Source organism: Mya arenaria, chromosome 1 (assembly GCF_026914265.1).
Source record: "Mya arenaria isolate MELC-2E11 chromosome 1, ASM2691426v1".
Taxonomy (NCBI): domain Eukaryota; kingdom Metazoa; phylum Mollusca; class Bivalvia; order Myida; family Myidae; genus Mya; species Mya arenaria.
In genome coordinates, this window is record NC_069122.1 from 26,432,440 (window position 1) to 26,454,804 (window position 22,365).

The window sequence follows — 22,365 nt, forward strand, 5'->3', positions numbered from 1 at the left end:
GGGATAACAATTACAGATCGCACGTCGCCTGCAAATTTGTAATGGCAAAACTTATTTATAGACAGACTTGCAGGAACGCTTCGAAATGTGCACGAAATACATAACATATGTCATTTTTGAGCCTTTACAAATTGCAAATATGTTTTGCATGCTATACATTAATATATAAATATTTCGCCTTTGGATGATTTTTTTTAAATTCCAAATTTTAAAAATGCTGCTTTTTGCTGCCATATATAGCTAATACACTAAAACAACTTAATTAATTTCAAATGTGTATGTCAATATTCTAGCCCTTCATCGCAGACCGCGGCGAAGTCGTCGTCTGCTTCATGTATTTTGCTCATGGTCAGTACACACATGTACACTCTATTGCTTTTGGGGTCATTAGGTCAATGGTCAAGGGCATGGCAAACTGGTAAAAACACCGAGTGAGAACCAAAAGCTATATTTCACGAGTGGCGTTGTCAGGAGTGAAATATCCTCTTTTAGTGTTCACGAGGTGAGTTATATTGCTATCTTACACTGAAACAAGCAACTTTTCTTTTTTATCATATGTCTAAAATTGATGTTAAAAGTAATTAAAAAATGATTTAATTACACTGTTTTAGAAAAACGTGCCAATTTGTATGCGTGCGTAACGTCATTTCGGAGATGACGTCGTCGAAAGTGTGCCCCAGCCCTGGCCCCAATTTCTCGAAACTTCTTTAGTCTCTTATAACAGGATTAAGCTAAACTCACTATTTTTGTTGTTCTATAATGTGCGTTATATATTTATTTCTTTAAGAGTTTTCAAAAAATATATAAGAAATATCTGTTTGCTTATTAGAAGAAACCATTTTTCATTTATTAAAATCCATTATTAGTATTATCTTGGCTAATTGAAATAAGCTACTTAAGCCTGTTTAGCTTAAAAAGTTTCGAGAAATTGGGGCCTGGTTCTCGCTGACGTTTAATTTGAAACTAAGAGCGGGATAAAATTTCAAATTAGTGAAAAAATCAATTTGATATTTTCACTGTATGAAACAATGGAATACTAGTATTAAAAAAACCACTGATAAAACTCTATATGTATACAGTTTTATTAAAAAAATTATCATGTAATAAGTACGAAAATGAGATGTATTTACGTTTCTTTTCTGTGGTTTCCAATATAAGCCCCCAAAAAGCAATCGTAGCGAAACTAGTAGTATTTTTGAGATTTTTTTATACATAAAGGATGGTTCATTTTATAGCAAATTGAAAATGCAAATAACTGGAGATTCGTAGAGGAAACATACCAATATTTATATCTTTTCTCTTACTGTTATTTTATGTTCCACTGCATGAGAAATGCAATAAACAAGAGGTGCAAGAAATGTGCATTTGTCTTGAAGGGTTGCATCTGTTCCAGCTGTTTAACAACACTTACGTTTATTGTTCTGAAGCAATATTTGTTGCAGTCGCCCTCTGACAAAATGTGTCTGCAGGTGTTACATATGCTTAACTGGAGAAAGTTAGTTCGTTCATGACAAAATTATGTGTAAGTTTCGTCAATATATTTAAATAATAAAATCACTATGTCTTTCTATGCACAATATGATTAGAATTGGACGAGCAAGTGTCAAATAAAGATTCACTCTTTCACTCCTGCCTTTAGGTCGCAATATTCAATAGTGACTCCAGTTTTAATTTCAACATTAGCATCCTCGAACATGAAACTGTATACAAGTTAGATATAATGTTAGTTAATAGTTTGTGTTGACCTTAAAACAAAGGGAGCTACACTGATTTGAATAAACTGTTCAAATTTGAACTTAGTTAAAAAGGCAAAGCCAAGCAGACACTATATGAAACATACAACGTCATAAGAAAATAGACATAGATATCGTTGCAACTCAAATATCGTTAATAATAAATGTTTGGATAATCGCAGTGGCATAGTTAGTGCACACATTGAAACAAAATAGATATCTGGGGGATTAAACTTAACCACAACGTCACAGGTGTCCAAATATTTTTCATAACGTCATAGGTGTACTAACATTTATCACAACGTCAAAGATGTCTCAACATGTATCACAAGTTCACAGGTGATCCAACACTTTACACCACCCAAAAGTTGGCCTAACATTTTCCTTAACATCACAGGTGTCCCTACATGTATTACAACGTCACAGGTGTCCCAACATTTATCACAACCGCACAGGTGTCCCAACATTTATCACAGCGTCACAGGTGTCCCAACATTTCTTACAACCTCACAGGTGTCCCAGCATTTATCACAACTTCACAGCTGTCCAAACATTTATCACAGCCTCAAAGTTGTCCCAACATTTATCACAACGTCACAGGTGTCCCAGCATTTATCACAACCGCACAGGTGTCCCAACAGTTATCACAACGTCACAGGTGTCCCAACATTTATCACAACGTCACAGGTGTCCCAACATTTATCACAGCCCCACAGGTGTCCCAACATTTATCACAACCGCACAGGTGTCCCAACAGTTATCACAGGTGTCCACACATTCATCACAACGTCACAGGTGTCCACACATTTATCACAGCCTCACAGGTGTCCCAACATTTATCAAAGCCGCACAGGTGGCCCAACATTCATCACAAGGTAACAGGTGTCCAAACATTAATTACAACGTCACAAGTGTCCCAACATTTATCACAGCCTCACAGGTGTCCCAACATTTATCAAAGCCGCACAGGTGTCCCAACATTTATCAAAGCCGCACAGGTGGCCCAACATTCATCACAAGGTAACAGGTGTCCAAACATTCATTAAAACGTCACAGGTGTCCCAACATTTATCACAGCCTCACAAGTGTCCCAACATCCATCACAACGTCACAGGTGTCCCAACATTCATCACAACGTCAAAGGTGTCCCAACATTCATCACAAGGTAACAGGTGTCCCAACATTTATTACAACGTCACAGGTGTCCCAACATTTATCACAACATCACAGGCGTCCCAACATTTATCGCAACCTCACAGGTGTCCCAACATTTACCCCCAACCTCACAGGCGTCCCAACATTTATCACAACCGCACAGGCGTCCCAACATTTATCACAACGTCACAGGTTTCCCAACATTTATCACAACGTCACAGGTGTCCCAACATTTATCACAACGTCACAGGTGTCCCAACATTTATCACAACCTCACAGGCGTCTCAACATTTATCACAACCTCACATGTGTCCCAACATTCATCACAACGTCACAGGTGTCCCAACATTTACGTCACAGGTGTCCCAACATTTATTACAACCTCACAGGCGTTCCAACATTATTACAACCTCAATGGTGTCCCAACATTTAGCACAAGGTCACAGGTGTCCCAACATTGATCACAAGGTCACAGGTGTCCAAACATTTATTAAAACCTCACAGGTGTCCAAACATTTATCATAAGGTAACAGGTGTCCCAACATTCATCACAAGGTAACAGGTGTCCCAACATTTATCACAACGTCACAGGTGTCCCAACATTTATAACAACCTCACATGTGTTCCAACATTTATCACAACGTCACAGGTGTCCCAACATTTATCACAACCTCACAGGCGTTCCAATATGATTACAACCTCAATGGTGTCCCAACATTTAGCACAAGGTCACAGGTGTCCCAACATTTATCACAAGGTCACAGGTGTCCCAATATTTATTACATCCTCACAGGTGTCCAAACATTTATGATAAGGTAACAGGTGTCCCAACATTCATCACAAGGTAACAGGTGTCCCAACATTTAGCACAACGTCACAGGTGTCCCAACAATTATAACAACCTCACAGGTGTCCCAACATTTATTACAACCCCACAGGTGTCCTTACATTTATTACAACGTCACAGGTGTCCCAACATTCATCACAAGGTAAAAGGTGTCTCAACATTTAGCACAACGTCACAGGTGTCCCAGCATTAAGCACAACGTGACAGGTGTCCCAACATTCATCACAAGGCAACAGGTGTCCCAACATTTAGCACAACGTCACAGGTGTACCAGCATTTAGCACAACGTCACAGTTGTCCCAACATTTATCACAAAGAAGCAGGTGTTCCAACATTCATCACAAGGAAACAGGTGTACCAACATTCATCACAAGGAAACAGGTGTCCCAACATTTAACACAACCTCACAGGTGTCCAAACAATTAACACAACCTCACGGGTGTCCCAACATTTATCACAACGTCACAGGTGTCCCAACATTTAGCACAACGCCACACGTGTTCCAACATCTATCACAAGGTAACAGGTGTCCCAACATTTATCACAATCTCGCAGGTGTCCCACATTTATTACAACGTCACAGGTGTTCCAACATGTAACACAACCTCACAGGTGTCCCATTTTTAAGCATTAAGCCACAGGTGTCCCAACATTTATCACAAGGTATCAGGTGTGCCAACATTTATCACAAGGTAACAGGTGTCCTAACATTTATAACAACCTCACAAGTTTCCCAACATTTATCTCAACCTCACAGGTATCCCCAACATTTATCACAACCTACAGGTGTCCCAACATTTATCACAGCCGAACAGGTGTTCCAACATTTCCCAAAACCTCACTGGTGTCCCAACATTTATTACAACCTCACAGGTGTCCCCATCATTTATCACAAGGTAACAGGTGTCCTAACATTGATCACAATCTCGCAGGTGTCCCAACATTTATTACAACGTCGCAGGTGTCTTAACATTTATCACAACCTCACAGGTGTCCCAACATTAAGCACAACGCCACAGGTGTTCCAACATTGATCACAAGGTAACAGGTGTCCCAACATTTATCACAAGGTAACAGGTGTCCCAACATTTATAACAACCTCACAGGTGTCCCAACAATTATCACAACATCACAGGTGTCCCAACATTCATCACAACCCCATAGGTGTCCCAACATTTATCACAATCTCACAGGTGCCCCAACATTCATCACAACCCCACCGGTGTCCCTTACAGGTGTCCCAACATTTATCACAGCCGCACAGGTGTCCCGACATTTATCACAGCCCCACAGGTGTCCCAACATTTATCACAACGTCACATGTGTCTCAACATTTATCACAGTTGCACAGGTGTCCCAACATTCATCACAACGTCACAGGTGTCCTAACATTTATCACAACGTCACAAATGCCCCAACATTTATTATAACCGCACAGGTGTCCAAACATTTATCAATAAGAGCAAAATTAAATGCGTAAGTATCATCAGAGCCGGCATCCTTAAAGAAAGTAATAACATAGTTCCTGGTGATCTCAAGAAATACAAATTTACCAAACAAGAAAAATGTTGTTGGTGTCCTTCCTATTACGTAATGTAACAAGTTTACGATTTATTATTCACACCTGTTCGATTAAAATTAAATATTTTAACGCTGATAAAGTCATACAAACATTCTTAAAAATACTTAACATTCTGCAGATCACACACATTTTGTATAGATAACAGGGTTCTGGAAGACTTCTTCGATTGAGTAGTTCTCAAATTAACAGACAGGTGGCAATAGCAACTGTCTCTGCATCAACTGCTTGTTTTATTGGAATTTGTGTATTTAAGTCTCCTGCCACTCATTCATAAAAGTATGATCTTACGGCAATAGCGTACATTGTAAAATCGCCGTATCACCATTTACAATCTATGTTTTCCACCCTGCTCGTTAAGGAAATATGGGATCCTGCCGAGAGTTCTGTTTGAAGATATATTCGGGGTATATATTCACTATGTTCAGAAAAAATACCTTGGACAAGATATGTACGAGCAAGTGGCAAATAAAGAATTATTATTTCGTACTCATTATTTAGTTTTTGAAGGAGACTTCGAGCATCAAACAGCCTTTTCAACTATAATTCGAAAAGGTACAAGGACCAACTCCTTGTTACATTAAATAGCCTAAGTTTTCAACGATATTTTGAAAAGGTACAAAGATCAACACCTTGAAGGTTTGAATTCAGAATGACTACGTCAAAAGAAAATAGACGCTGATGACATAACAACTAATATAACGTTATCAAAAACTGCTTTACGTGATCATGACATCACACGTGTCCAAATATTTATCAATAAGATGAAATTGATAAAAACGTAATAGCCTCATCGAAGCCAGCATCAACTTAAAGAAAGAAGAGTAAATATCCTTGTGATCAAACATATACAAATTAACCAAAATATTGTTGTTGTTATTTTTTCATCTTTCTTACAATTGTAAGAAACAATTTTCAAACACATTTGATAAGAATTTATTCTTAAACGAAATTAAATTTACCTGAACATTCTCAATAAACATTCTGCAGAGCAGACTTATTTTGTGGAAATAACACGCTTCTGGAATTCTTCTTTGATAAAGTGGTTCTCAATTGTAACAGACAGGGGCAATTTGCATCTGACACTGCGTGCTTTGCTAGCTTCATGGGATGTTTTGAATTGATGTTCAATCTATGTTTGTTATTTTCATCGAATGTATCAGTCATTCTAGTTCATAACAATTTTGCCAACTACAGGGGAAGGCCCAGCAGCGAACATTGTAACAACGGCCCCCATTAAGGGCACAAGGATCATTTTCAAATCACCCGACAAGAGACACAACGCTTCAAGACAATAAACGTTTAACAAATATTTAAATGGCGTCATTGGTAAATGATGGAGTAGCCGCATTGGCACGTTCAGAAAAAAGGGAAAACCTCATCTACCAACCTCTAACCGGAAAACAGGATTTACTGAAGGTCTCCGGACATTGATCGTAGCAATGTATTCTGTACTTTAGCACATGGATGGATGTGTTTAATTACTTGTACAAAATTAAATGGATATTTTGTCATTTCAAAAATGCCTTATTGAGTTTGAGTTCAGAAATAGACTTGAAACAGTTTGTAAACCTGAACTCACGACAATGTAAATGATGAGCTATACACTTCTGGTACAAATCTTGTGTTCTTAATTTAAATGGCGTGGACACATGCAATGTTTCCATACAGGGTTATTATCAATTGATTGAGTATTGTACATAAGCGCTATTTTAAATATCGTTGAACAAATAACACGGTGACCACAATGTCACTACATTAAACACATGTCCTTGCAATGTCATCGTTCAGTTAGATTTATTTGTCTGATTTACTTAATATATTAGTTCCCGGAGTAAAACTGACTGTGCACAATATTTATGCTAAGTGACATTTCGTGATTTCATTGAAATTACAAAAGTCAGATCCGTCGACTTGATTCTCTTTAACTCGATTTCCAAAGGCAGATAGAGGGTCGTTATTGCAAACTGAATCATGTGAAGAGCAATGGGAATTTCTGGAGTTTGCCAATAACTGGATAAAATTAACCCGTTTTTTTGTGGTGATGTTTTAAAGAAAATTCGTAAAATTAAAATGTTTCCAGCAGGTACCTGGACAGAAAGACTCAATGAATTACTTGGATTTTATTTAAACCGTGGATATAAAGGCAATATTTTGAAGAGAACTTGCCTTCTGGTTTTTGGAGATGAATTCCTGAAACAGAATATATTCATATGATTCATGTTATTTTTAAAACCATTTTCGGCTGCCTAGGAGTGTTTTGGCCTGTGACGTCATTTCTTCAAATAGTTTACATGGGTTATCATTTGGAAGAAAAGATTAGCTAATACAAGTCGTTTTTATTTCTAATAATGTTTTCTATATTTGTTCCCAGGTTTAGTACAATGATGCTTTTTATTATGAAACTCCATGATCACAAAGTTTTAAACCTTTTATTTTAAGGCAGACTGTGTGTGATGATCATAGTTTCAAACAATGACTGCATCGTATCTTTGAAAAGATAAATGAAGCTATGCAGAGTTTGAGTGGTGTTATGTATTCTACAAGTGAACAGCACATGGAGACCACAACAACAACCCAAACTCGAGACAGAAACTACATAGAAATTGTAAAACTGTACATGCAAGAAACAAATCCATTTGAATCTGAAGCAGATATGAAAAGTACAACCAGTGGTGTTGCACAATAGGAGGGTAATGCTGATAAAGCAATACAGATCGGTGTAAATGTGGTAGCTACAGCGGTTGGTAAAACTGTGAAAGAATTCACGTTTAGAGAGAAAGATTCTGTAATGTCAATGAATGAAAATGCTGGGGTCAAAAGTGATGATGGAGTACTATGTGCTAAGTAGTTCAGTTTTAGGGTATTTCTACAAATTCAAGGTTGGAAAGTACATACCGTTTTAAACCAACTAGAATGGGATTGGAAACTAGTGAGTAACAAACTACCATTTCAAGTGACAACAGAACGTGCACCAGCTCGTGCTCATATTATGAAATTTGTATAGTGCAATACAGTAGCATACAACTGCACGAAGGTATAATTTGATTGTATAAGGCCTGCTCCGCATGCAAAGGAGTCAGCTGTGGGAATGCCAGCATCGTTGAAATGTTGTGCATATCTAGAGCTACATTTAGGCAATGGCATTGCTTCTCTTATCAACTAAAAACGCAGTTGCATGTATGTAAAAGAATAACCCAGAGTTACAAAATATTAAATGTTTTTAAGGTTGCAATGCCAGTTTTATGAATCATAATTGGCGCATAAAACCCCAACATGGCGGAGTATTTGAAGCGAATTGTCAATTTCATGACGTGAAAGGGTAATAATGCGGCAGAGGGTGACAGCGCGGGGTGAAAAAACGAATAACATTTCACAAAGTTATGTAGTTTCTATACTTAAGGTATATTACACTGCAATATACCATCTATTAAACTGTAGTTCTGGTAATTATATTGCAAAATTAGAAATAATTATTGGCAAATTCCAGAAATTCTATGCTAATTCATTCTAATTTACATTTTCCAACGTTTTACCCCAATAATCACATTGTCGTTGTTCTATAACATTAAGTCTATACAATGTACTGCCTGACTATTTCTGTGCATTTTTTCCTCATTTTTTCCTCATTTTTCATATTTCTGATGGACTATTATGAATGCCGGGAATTGTCCCCTGCCACATAATAAATGATGTAAACATCTTAAAATTCAGATGTATAAGCTATGATAAAGTAAGTGAAATCATTCACCAGACTAGACTCGACCACATTTTGAATTATAATTTTATAATATTTTGCAAAATAATTCATTTTCCTAATGCACATTAATCAAATGGTTTGGGCTTAAGCAATTTTAGACCCTTAAGCTTACATATCAAAATTGGTATTTGTTTGGGTTTGACAATAATTGGTACTGCATACAGGCGGCAGATCTAATTGAGGGATTCTAGTCGTTTAACCAGCTTCAGAAATCATACTATCCAGTGTTACATCTGTTTGATTCATTTATTGAAAACCCTTAGACTTTTTAAGCAAACAAAGTTTTGCACGCATATACACATGTATTTTTCACTGTTCATGACTGTCTGCAAGACAAAATGTTTTTAAATATAAAACACACCTGTTCTCGTTATCTGGATGGTAATTGTAATTTACTACTTACAAATATAGAAAAATACTCCCGCCTCTTTCGTATCAATTTGGAAGCAATGAATTGTTTTCATAAGAAGATAAAATCCATATCAATAACACCAGCTGTATACAAGTAAGATGCGTAGTTAGTTGTACAAATTAAATAGACTGCTTGATACTTAGTTTGTTGTGATGTCAGACATGATTGCTGTTAATATTTTGCAATGTCCTGAAAACGAAGCTACAGGGACAAGCCAATAAATGAAATGTTCAATTATTAACTTGGTTTAAAAACGCAATGATCGAAACATATGTGAAAAACTACAGAAACAAGCTCAGTAGCCAAAAGTTATACTCATTATACAAAAACTTATTCAAAGCCAAACATGCACTATACGAAACACACAATGAATCAATACATCAGTAATATTATTGAATGATTACTAAGCGCATTGGAACGGACAGTGAAAGTACTTTAGTTCACTTTGGTCTTAAATCGGTCCACATGATCAAAACCTCACACATGTCCAATAGAATATCATCAAACAAATATTAAATGTTTAAGACATAAGCTTGAAGAAAAAGAGAAAATATCAGTGTTAGCAAAAGACATCAACATTTGTAAGCGTGATGTGTGTTTGTTTTGTTATGTAATGAAACCATGTTCAGCTAGTTTATTCACGCTCGTTTGCTTTGAACTGAGCCTTAGACGCTGTAAACGTCTCAAGAACAGTTTCAAAACGGGTTAACAGGCTGTAGACCACTTTGATCAAGTACTTCTCAAACTTAGCAGACAAGTTGAATTTGCATCTGACACTGTATGAGCCCAGTGTTTCATTTATGTTTGTATTCATTCTGTATCTATTTAATTTTTTCTTCAACGACTACAACATTCATTCTAGTCCTGACCAATAAAAAAGGAAACAGGACCAGTGGCCTAACTTATAACAAATATCATGCCATAAGGCACTTGGAGCACTGTCAAACAAACACTCGACATGAAACACACCGCTACGAGACAAAAATTAAACCTTTAACAAAAAATCGAAAGATGGTGATTGTTCGGGCTGCCGGGCAGTGAATAGAAAAACAAACAAAACGTTGTTAAATGCAGTTCTATAGTATAGCAAAAATATGTGATAGCCATTGATCGATAACACTTGATAACACTTATAATCTCGTTCATGTCTTCCCATTTCTTCTCCAAAGACTTTAGTTTATAGTATTACATATTACAGATTCACAATATCTGCAATTTCCAACACTTTTTTTAATTACATAACGCTATCTTCCGTCCAATCCAACCAGTCTGCGTTTTATTAAAAAAAAACTCCCAGGAGAAAGCTACCGACAATATGGGTACTATCTGATTTTGTTTGTTCCTTTCATTGCGATTACAAAAGTAAGAACGATCGACTTGATTCTCTCTTTTTACCAGACGAAGAGACACACAATGATATTGTCACTGAAAGGTGGATTTTTGAGAGAGTGTTTTTCAAAGTTTTCCACACCTTTGACACACCCAGGAAATTAAGACAGATATAAATGTTTCTTTCTAAACTCCCACTCCTGCCGCAAGGAGACTTGTCAATAATCCTGATATTTCAGGCAACGCACTTCTAGGAGTACAACACTCCGGCAAGTATATTTCCCAGGTGTTGCTCTCACGGAATGCAAAATGCAGATTGCAAATATTATATTAATAGAAACACATTTTGATATAATGACTTTACTCAAAGAAACGAAACAATTGTAGTGAGCAATATATGCATAAACTGATGCCATGCAATCTGGATGTTCGATATGTTTACAAATATATGTTGATATCTTAAAACGTGTTCCATTAGAATACATAACTCGGTATTTATTACTTTACGATTACGAAAAAAAAGAGTATGTTTCCGTTGTGCTGTAAATTCTGGATAATATATACTTTATTGATATGTGCGTAGGCTTTCAGTTTTAACCAAAAGCAAAAGTAAGAATATCTCCACCTGATAACCATGTACACCATGTATCAACAAGTATCGGAACAAAGACACCTAGAGAAAAAGAACCATCGGAACAAGGACACAATGGGAGCGACATGATCAAATTGTTATGTAACATTTGCAATTAAAACACTCTTGAAATTTTTAGAGTGCCCAAAATAAGTTAAAATATGTACTTGAAAATTCAGTTTTCAATAAAGTCTGAAAGTTAGTGAAAATACTTTATTTCACATTGCCATCGTTTATTTTATTGCCATACCTACTGTTGTTTTTGTTTGTTGTCATATCTATTGGTAAATACGCCTACTCGTCATAGAAATGTTATATAAAAGGTTGATAAGAAGATGGAATAACATATAGAGTTAACTAAATTATAAATACTCAATAATACCAAACATGTTTATGAAAAAGCGAGGAAAGCATGATTGAGTTAGTTTTACTCAGTGTAGTTAGGCAGTGTCCATAGAGTGTAGTAGGTTACAGTCCAAAAATGGACGTTGACGATTTTTTTTACATATTATTTTATTGCAATTCCTTTAAGTTTCCTCAGAACTGAAAACATTTTTTTGTTTCAGATTGGCAATCTAGGATAAGCCAAAAATCGTATTTCATAGATATTTCAGATATGCAACAGTTTTGCCTAGTAATGCATATTTTCAGATTCTGTTTAACACAGTATATGTAAAATGCTTTACTGTCTTTCATTTGTTGGTAGTACATCCTAAAATATTGTTTTTGAAGAGTGTTTTCCGATAACAAGCATTTATAAAAAAAAGAACACCGACAACAAATGCACTACATTTTATCTTTATAATATGGTACCCATACAACAAGCATAAAAGATCGTATCATCCAAAATGTACTTAAATTAAAGTTTTGATAGTTCACTGCTCTTTAAGATTCAAGATTCAAGATTCAAAATATTTATTAAAGTAACTTAAACATATACATGCTTCTCGTTACATGATATTATGAGTTAAACAAACATATGATCAACGTGAATAATTTTTAGAATAAAACGTGAAAAAGAAAGAAGAACAAAAATAGATAATAATATAACATATATCATTAAGGTTGTATCACAACAAGATGGTTATTTAATTACTATACACAGTAATTTGTTAAATCATGAATGTAAAGTAAGAAATAGTATCGAGAGGGTAGACTTTATGAAGTACAGTGTATATATACAAAGTTTAAAAATGAAAAGTGACAACTCAATTAACAATTATAAATAGAATGCTAAACAATTTATTTGACAATATTCTTACGTAAAATAAATGCTTCAAATATATATTTACACAATCTTAGCTGACCTTTCTTAGTATTTGACTGTAACAAATCAACACATTTGATCATACTAGGTATTGTATAGTATTTTTTATTTAAATATTTCAGGCGCAAATTAATATAAGCACTACATACACAAACAAAATGGAACTCGTCCTCAATATCGCCTGAGTTACAAATAAAAAACAATATCTTTGATTATGGGCTACACGGTTATTTACGTAACGACCAGATTCAATTCTTAAGGGATGCGATGACAGTCTGAGTTTGGTGAAACTTATACGGTACTTGAATGGTATACAATCAAGATAAGTTGCATATTCAAAATTATATTTTACCAACTTAAACAAGGATTCTTTAAATATACATAATGGGTTTAACCAAACATTTGCATATCCAGCATTTTCTAACAGAGTTTTAACATTTGTAGTCCAGTTGTTTTTTTCCCTTGTCTGTATCAGATATTAATGCTGTATACAATGTTTTTACAATTATGTTATTGCTATTTACAATATTACACCAATATTGAATAATTCGTACATGTCTATTAATAAAAAGTGGAAATCTATGTACTTCCGCGTAAACAGCAATTGTTGAAGAAGACTGCTTAACATGCAGTAATGATTTGCAAAATTCGAGATGGATTCTCTCCAACTGTTTGTTTTTACCAAAACCCCACACTTCACAAGATTAGTTAAGGATTGAAGTAACAAAAGCATCAAAAAGCTGACATATTGTACTAGGTTTTAAATACAAATCTTTTATGTTACATCTAAGCACATTGAGCGCTTTTATGCCTTTTCCAACTATTGTAGCATGATTTAAAACAAAACTACCTGTATAGTTGAACACCGTTCCCAAATAATTAAAATTATCAACAGTATAGAGTGGAACATTATTGAAAAACCACGTTTCATCATTACGTATGGGTCCGCGTTTACGAAAAACAACAATTTTACTTTTAGCTGGATGGACCTCGAGTCCCCATGTTTTACAATATTCACACATTAAGTCTAAACTATTTTGCAAATCTGCAGGCGAATTACTCATTATAACCATGTCATCAGCAAATAACATCAAAATAAAACATATTTCTTCTAAACTTATGCCTTAACTAACAGTATCCATCAGGTACAATTCTAAATCATCTAAAAATAATGAAAATAATATCGGGGACATAACTTCACCTTGTTTCAAACCAATGGAACATTAAAAAAATCAGAAAAAGAGTTACAACCTCTTATTTGTGCTCGCACTTTACTATACATATCCCACACAATATTTAAGACCTTACCACGAATTCTCATATTATATAACTTAAGCCATAGCCCATTTCTATATATACTATCAAATGCCTTTTTAAAATCAATAAATGCACATGCTAGACGTTTATTTTCATTTATAATTTTGCTAACAATAGCATTCAGTACAAATATAGCATCAACTGTTGATCTACCTTTTCTAAAGCCATTTTGTGCATCACTTAGAATGTTGTTTTGTTCAACCCAATTAGATTTACGGTTATTAATAATTCCAGTGAATATTTCAGAAAAAAACAACTTTCAAGGGTTATACCTCTATAGTTATTTACATGGGCTTTTCTTGCCTTACTTTTTTTTAGCCAAGGCTTACATGTCATGAATTCAAAACAACATACCAATGTTTTTTTTACAGAAATATCAGTATTTATTTTTAATTGGCATGTTTTTCACTGGTATATGCAGTGTTTATTTTGTGCATATGAGGAAACTATTAGCGGTATGTATGAGGACTGGTTAATATGTTGTGGTCAACATTAATAAACAATAGTTGTAATGTTGTTAGTGCGCTTTGGAAATATAACCACAACATCGATAAACACAAATTAACTCAAAGCGAACTCCAAGATAGTATTGTGTCATGAGTAAAACTTTATTTCCGACTCAGCAATATCACTGAACAGATCTCGCACTTCACTCATGTCCGACTCTCGGTACGTTTTCACAAACTCCATAACCTCTCGTACACACTGAGCTTCCAACCGCCTCAATGTCGCGTGCAGCTGAACACCAGCGGGACTTCCTGTCTCCATCAACTCTCGACCTTTCTCATGCGCGCGATAAAGTGTGTGCCGTCGGTCTATGGTCGTCTGGAAAGAAGCACGTGGTGTGTCGCTAAAAGTGGACGAGACAGTCCACCTACCGATGTTCGGGGAGTCACAAAAGACGAAGGGTTTAAAGATTGACACGTTGGCGTTTGGTGTGCCCGTGAACCAATGACAGCAAGGCTGGTTGGAGGTGGGTGGAGCAAGTACTGACACTTGACTACCCACAGTAAGCAACTCGCCAACGAAATTGACGCTGCTTTCTTCGTTCCGTAGAATTTTAAATACATGGTTGATGTTTATCTTTTCTGAAAATATCATATATTGTACCTTAGTATAAAGGGTATTAATCAGACGTGCATTCATAATATTATACAATCTTATTTTAACATGGTTTAAATAAACGTATAGATCACAAACTTCAGAAAAATAAGAACTAAGATTCTATATTTGTTGTTATTTAAAAACAACAATGTGATCACGTGTGTGCCGTTGGTGACTGTCATATTGAGAAGATGTAGTGATGTTTTTACCTTTTACACTATGTAGGCTGTCTTGAACAAAGTTTAATCTGTGTCCGGGAGTTTGTTTTTCAGAGAGTGATATTCCAGGATAATCGGCGGAGAAAGCCTTAGCGAAGTTGAGCTCGCCGTCGTCTGCTTTCCAGTATCCGCTATTTTGCGCTTGTGAGCTAAGATCGAGTGACGTCATATCCGCATCTGTGCCTATGGTAAGACTACTAGATACTGCTAGAACACCATCTGCAAGAGTAGTTTTGTTTTTCACACGTTCGTTATCTTTCTCATATGATTGTAATTTGAGGGTTTGAGATTTTGAGGTTGTTAAAAACAGTACTCAGATTTAGGAAAAGCACACGATAAACTCATACGACTTTATATTTTAAAGGAACGGCTATCATAATTATATATTATTACATAATTTAATGTATACCTCGTCTAACATTCAGAATAAGATTCATAAAATAATGAATAATGGTCGGAACGGGTAAATTAAATTCATAGCAGTTTGTTATTGTACGTACTCGTTACTTTCTTAGCGGCCCACATTTTATCAGCCGTCTCCAGAAGCCAGGCTTCCTGCCTGTCTGCGATCACAAATGAGCTGAAAGGTCCAATAGCGGTTTTATTATGAACCTGAATGAACTTAGGACTGTCTCAGTGTGTCACTGTACGATGACAAAGGTCACGTTACAGACGACTGTTCAGTCACCATGGTCGAAGTAAATTATGAACAGCAAATATAGTGAATAAATACTGTTATAATTATCAATAGAAAAAAAGCTCAAAGATATTTCTTAACTTTTTGGAAAAAATCAAATAATCTGGAACAACTTCTTAATTGATTAGAACTCCTACAGAAATTTTCTATTTTACCGAGTTTTAATCTTTGTACAGAAACTCAGAAATCCGCTTACCCTTAAAAGGAATATAGCTATTTTACTTCTTGTTCCTAGTTTAGGCCTTACTTATGATATGTCCACTGTCCGAAGTTGTGGTCCTCACTGCAGATGCCACCTTGTCCGTGCGTCACCAAGAGACCAGATATGACGTCAATAGCCTCACCTGCTGTACTACTTCTCTCTAGGCCAAGTCTAGCGGAACATATATATATATTATTAATTTTCCCTTTTCGATGTATGTGATTAAGCCAAAGCAATACTTATGCATACTCTATTTCAGTAGTTGTAAATTATCCATGTGCAAAGCAATCATCTATGTCTTCACGTAATTATTTCATATGAACTATCTTTGCTATGACGACGCCCCAAACACTGGATTTGGGAGCAGTTTCATAAAGAATACAGATAGCGGTTTCCAACGGTACTGTACAGAACCGCTCTTAAGATCTTTGATATAAAACTTCCATGATCTTGAAGCCAATCCACACGTACCTGACCAGAGATCCACTTAAATCCGTTCACATGAACAAATCATCAATATCAACATATAAATCAACTCTTTATTACTTAAACCAAATCGTGTTTTAAGAGGTATTTGCTATTGTATAATTTCAAAGTTGTCTCCTCTGTTCATGACTACGTCTTCAAAACTCTAAAATAGAAACTCACAACTTACCTGACCAGGTCCATTCCAATCAGTTTTTCCTCGTGGTCCCCGGGCCTACAGAGGCGTGTCCAAACGGCGGTGTTACCTATACAAACACCTCGGTCATTTGCTCCCATCTCGGCTCCCCAGCACCAGGCCGGCTTGCTTAGGATCACCCCTCGCGTCTCTGGGATCTGGTCCACCTCGATGAAAGTACACTGAAACATCCGGAGAAATCAACCCCTATAAAAAGAACTGCTAGCTACAAGGTTAAATATTTCGTTAAAATAAAAATTCACCTATTGTCAGTTTTAATACATCAAACTACTTCTTTTCAAATTGCTTAGGCTGAAACCCCTCATTTACCGATAAATCGGAACCAAAAAGGCGGTACACAATACGCAGTAACTCAATTAAGCATAACGCTGTACGCAGTAAGTCAAGTTATCATTACTCCGTACGCAGACTCTCAATTGTGTTTAATACTATCCGTTATGCACTGTATGTGTAGAGCATGGAAGGGTATTGGGTACTTGAGGGGAAAGGGGGATACGCCCTCATCTCTATAAGCATAAACTGTATATATATTATTTCATACACTGTGCGCACAAAGCCAAATTGACTTTTCATTTTTATTTTTGCAATTCCTGTATTAACTAACCGTTTGAGCTGTTGCATACACCAGACTGATTCGTCACGAGTTTCTGGGAGAGAAAGACTCAAAAGCAGTGACATCCTTATGCTCATTATGAAGTTCAACAGACAATGTCGCAACCAAGATTAGAACCTGTATAGTCGCGGCAATAACGCGAAGTAGTGACCACCAAATACCTGATGTGGTTTAATCTAGTATATAAATGATTATCTCTGTTGATTGATTGATAAACCATTTTCATCCAGACGGGGTTGTAATAAGTTGTGAATTTAGAAGATAGGTAGTAGCACTTGAAGGAATAGTAGTCTTGTTGTTGTTGTTGTTGTTGAAGATGCAATTTAGTATATCATAAACGTGAATGAAAATACACAAAAAGTACAGCAGCGCGGAAGCATACTTTTTGCCGTGACCAGGATTCGAACCTGGGTTGTCGCGGGCACAACGCGAAGTACTTACCACTATATGATCACGGCTAGTGAGCTGTACTGTACACTGACATTTAGAGCCACTTTAAGACTTGAAGATGTTTGGAAACCCCATATCACTGAACCTATCCATATTCAAAGGATTTGATACTTAAGGCTTATATATTGTAGTATGCATATCGTTCATACGCATTCCGTTGTCATGGTCATTATAATTTGATACACATAAACAATCGATTTTAATACGGAAGGTACCATCATTTGTTCACATTACTAACACAATATAAATTTACTATTGCATTATGAGATTTTGAAATACCTAGGCAATGATTTGAAGATGGCGTTCCACGTTCAATACACATTTCTGTAGGTCAAAGGTCAAGTTCACACTCAAAGGTCTTTGGTCAAAATACCCTACGTTTTGGTTGGATCTGGTGAAAACTTGGCACCATTTAAAATATCTTTACACAAATGTTCACCATTAAAAGAGTGCAACACACAAATAAGTGAGTCAAAGATCAAGGTCAAGTTCGTCGGTCCTCATTTGTCAGATTGATGTTTGACAATTATATTGAAGGTCGAAGAATATATTTACTCAGAACTTTTCGGGATTGTGACAGTGGCGAGCTCGACAATATTGGCATTTTGCCAACAAACTTTGAGTTTAAAAGTATTTTATCATAGTTTGAGATTTTGAGCTAAATTCCAAATAGTCATAAATAATGTTCTAGCTATTTTGGTTCTATTTTAGGTAAATGTTGTCTCAATGCGATAATCGTTTTTTTTTTATTTTGGACAATTCTATTTCGAACCTTTTAGCAATTGTTTCTTGTTTCGAAAGTCACAACAAATAAATGAGGATAATGAATAGCAGCTGAATTGTACGCACGTGTAATTTGGTTCCCTGTTCATGACTGGCTGGCGGAACATACACGACTTCTTGTACTTCGGTCGGCGGTCGATCCGAGTTCTTGGCGAAGATTACCGAACCGTCAGCCGTCAAAGGCGGTAACACCACTAGAATGTCAGACATTGTCAATCTTTGTGATCAACCGTCAAATCTGGGTCGGAGATCTGCGAAAGAATGAAATACATGTGATGTAAAGTCATTCTTCATAAAGCATTAAATTGCATCTCTTATACTTAGTTCTAAATAAACTATTTTCTTATTTAGAAGGGTACTTCCGCATTCCAGAGTGAATCCGTCTTTCTGGAGTAATGCACTAACGGGTAAGTTTTACCTTGCACTGTTTCTTTATCCAGCTAGTATATTCCGATTCTATGAAGTCCCATTTAAGTCTTTCATCAGTATTATTATAAACAGAAGATAATTCCAGAGTAATTAATGTACCTGAGCAATTGCGCAAATATTATGAGTTGTTCTCATTTGATGAATGTTATTAATTAAGTTACCTAAATATCACACAACAATCCAATTATCTATGAGAGAATGCACGCTTGAAAGAAGGAAACAGTGAAAAATTTTGAATCCTGATTTGCTGTTATGCTATAAAATGAGAAGAGATTGCAAATGATTCATTTAATGATATTAGGGCATGTTATTTTGTTCTTTTGAGCCTTTACAAATTGCATTTTCAACCAAACTTATGCTGCTGTTTTCTGATTCAAACAATGTTAATTGTCACCAGACGCTGTTCTACGGCAATATAGTGTCTTTTGTGCTTTCAACTTTAAAAAACGGTTTTGATGTAGCCCATATTTCAGTAAAGAAAACAACAGTGTCTGTTTTAAACGTTGTGTTCATACGACCCATCTTTTGAATTTGATTAAGATTTGATTCACGAATGTTCCGTATATTATTTGAAGTCCATTAATTTATGAACATGTGATAAAGGTTATTATGAATATGGAACGACATTTATAACACATCTACTAAATATAATATAACCTCATGCGTTTATATCAAGTTTTACCGAAATTAGTTCCGCCATATTCTAATATATATGTTCAAGGACAAATACGCATTGTGTTCAATGACATTTCCATTTATAAATGAAATCATGAAATATACTGATGTAAAGTGCAGGTTTGCTAAAAGAACAAGTATATTGAGCAACCACACTTGTACAATGAGTTAGAGCATGATCAACAAGTATATTGAGCAAACACAGTGTACAATGAGTTAGAGCATGATCAACAAGTATATTGAGCAAACACACTTGTACAATGAGTTAGAGCATGATCAACAAGTATATTGAGCAAACACACTTGTATAATGAGTTAGACCATGATCAACAAGTATATTGAGCAAACACACTTGTACAATGAGTTAGAGCATGATCAACAAGTATATTGAGCAAACACACTTGTACAATGAGTCAGAGCATGATCAACAAGTATATTGAGCAAACACACTTGTACAATGAGTTAGAGCATGATCAACAAGTATATTGAGCAAACACACTTGTACAATGAGTTAGACCATGATCAACAAGTATATTGAGCAAACACACTTGTACAATGAGTTAGACCATGATCAACAAGTATATTGAGCAAACACACTTGTACAAACACACTTGTACAATGAGTTAGAGCATGATCAACAAGTATATTGAGCAAACACACTTGTACAATGAGTTAGAGCATGATCAACAAGTATATTGAGCAAACACACTTGTACAATGAGTCAGAGCATGATCAACACGTATATTGAACAAACACACTTGTACACTGAGTCAGAGCATGATCAACAAGTATATTGAGCAAACACACTTGTACAATGAGTTAGACCATGATCAACAAGTATATTGAGCAAGCACACTTGTACAATGAGTTTGACCATGATCAACAAGTATATTAAGCAAACACACTTGTACAATGAGTTAGAGCATGATCAACAAGTATATTGAGCAAACACACTTGTACAATGAGTTAGAGCATGATCAACAAGTATATTGAGCAAACACACTTGTACAATGAGTCAGAGCATGATCAACAAGTATATTGAGCAAACACACTTGTACAATGAGTCAGAGCATGATCAACAATTATATTGAACAAACACACTTGTACAATGAGTTAGAGCATGATCAACAATTATATCAAGCAAACACACTTGTACAATGAGTTAGAGCATGATCAACAATTATATCAAGCAAACACACTTGTACAATGAGTTAGAGCATGATCAACAATTATATTGAGCAAACACACTTGTACAATGAGTTAGACCATGATCAACAATTATATTGAGCAAACACACTTGTACAATGAGTTAGAGCATGATCAACAATTATATCAAGCAAACACACTTGTACAATGAGTTAGAGCATGATCAACAATTATATCAAGCAAACACACTTGTACAATGAGTTAGAGCATGAAGAACAATTATATTGAGCAAACACACTTGTACAATGAGTTAGAGCATGATCAACAATTATATTGAACAAACACACTTGTACAATGAGTTAGAGCATGATCAACAATTATATCAAGCAAACACACTTGTACAATGAGTTAGAGCATGATCAACAATTATATCAAGCAAACACACTTGTACAATGAGTTAGAGCATGATCAACAATTATATTGAACAAACACACTTGTACAATGAGTTAGAGCATGATCAACAAGTATATCAAGCAAACACACTTGTACAATGAGTTAGAGCATGATCAACAAGTATATCAAGCAAACACACTTGTACAATGAGTTAGAGCATGATCAACAATTATATCAAGCAAACACACTTGTACAATGAGTTAGAGCATGATCAACAATTATATTGAGCAAACACACTTGTACAATGAGTTAGAGCATGATCAACAAGTATATTGAGCAAACACACTTGTACAATGAGTTAGACCATGATCAACAATTATATTAAGCAAACACACTTGTACAATGAGTTAGAGCATGATCATCAATTATATCAAGCAAACACACTTGTACAATGAGTTAGAGCATGATCAACAAGTATATCAAGCAAACACACTTGTACAATGAGTTAGAGCATGATCAACAAGTATATTGAGCAAACACACTTGTACAATGAGTTAGAGCATGATCAACAATTATATCAAGCAAACACACTTGTACAATGAGTTAGAGCATGATCAACAATTATATTGAACAAACACACTTGTACAATGAGTTAGAGCATGATCAACAATTATATCAAGCAAACACACTTGTACAATGAGTTAGAGCATGATCAACAATTATATTGAGCAAACACACTTGTACAATGAGTTAGACCATGATCAACAATTATATCAAGCAAACACACTTGTACAATGAGTTAGAGCATGATCAACAATTATATTGAACAAACACACTTGTACAATGAGTTAGAGCATGATCAACAAGTATATCAAGCAAACACACTTGTACAATGAGTTAGAGCATGATCAACAAGTATATCAAGCAAACACACTTGTACAATG

The 22,365-nt window shown here is 35.6% G+C and overlaps 1 protein-coding gene across 2 annotated transcripts in view; it reads right to left on the bottom strand.

Annotated features, from left to right (window-relative positions):
* Nucleotides 1-12,223: 12,223 nt before the first annotated feature.
* Nucleotides 12,224-22,365, bottom strand: part of LOC128233349 (secernin-1-like) — a 35,303-nt gene continuing 25,161 nt past the window's right edge. For both annotated transcript variants that reach the window (XM_052947109.1, XM_052947037.1), the window contains exons 2-7: nt 18,846-19,030; nt 16,907-17,094; nt 16,297-16,422; nt 15,853-15,932; nt 15,344-15,571; nt 12,224-15,118 (exon numbers count right to left, since the gene is read on the bottom strand). In XM_052947109.1, coding sequence (XP_052803069.1) covers nt 14,625-15,118; nt 15,344-15,571; nt 15,853-15,932; nt 16,297-16,422; nt 16,907-17,094; nt 18,846-18,989 — 1,260 coding nt within the window. In that variant the 5' untranslated portion in view covers nt 18,990-19,030 and the 3' untranslated portion in view covers nt 12,224-14,624. The remainder of the gene's footprint in view (nt 15,119-15,343; nt 15,572-15,852; nt 15,933-16,296; nt 16,423-16,906; nt 17,095-18,845; nt 19,031-22,365) is intronic.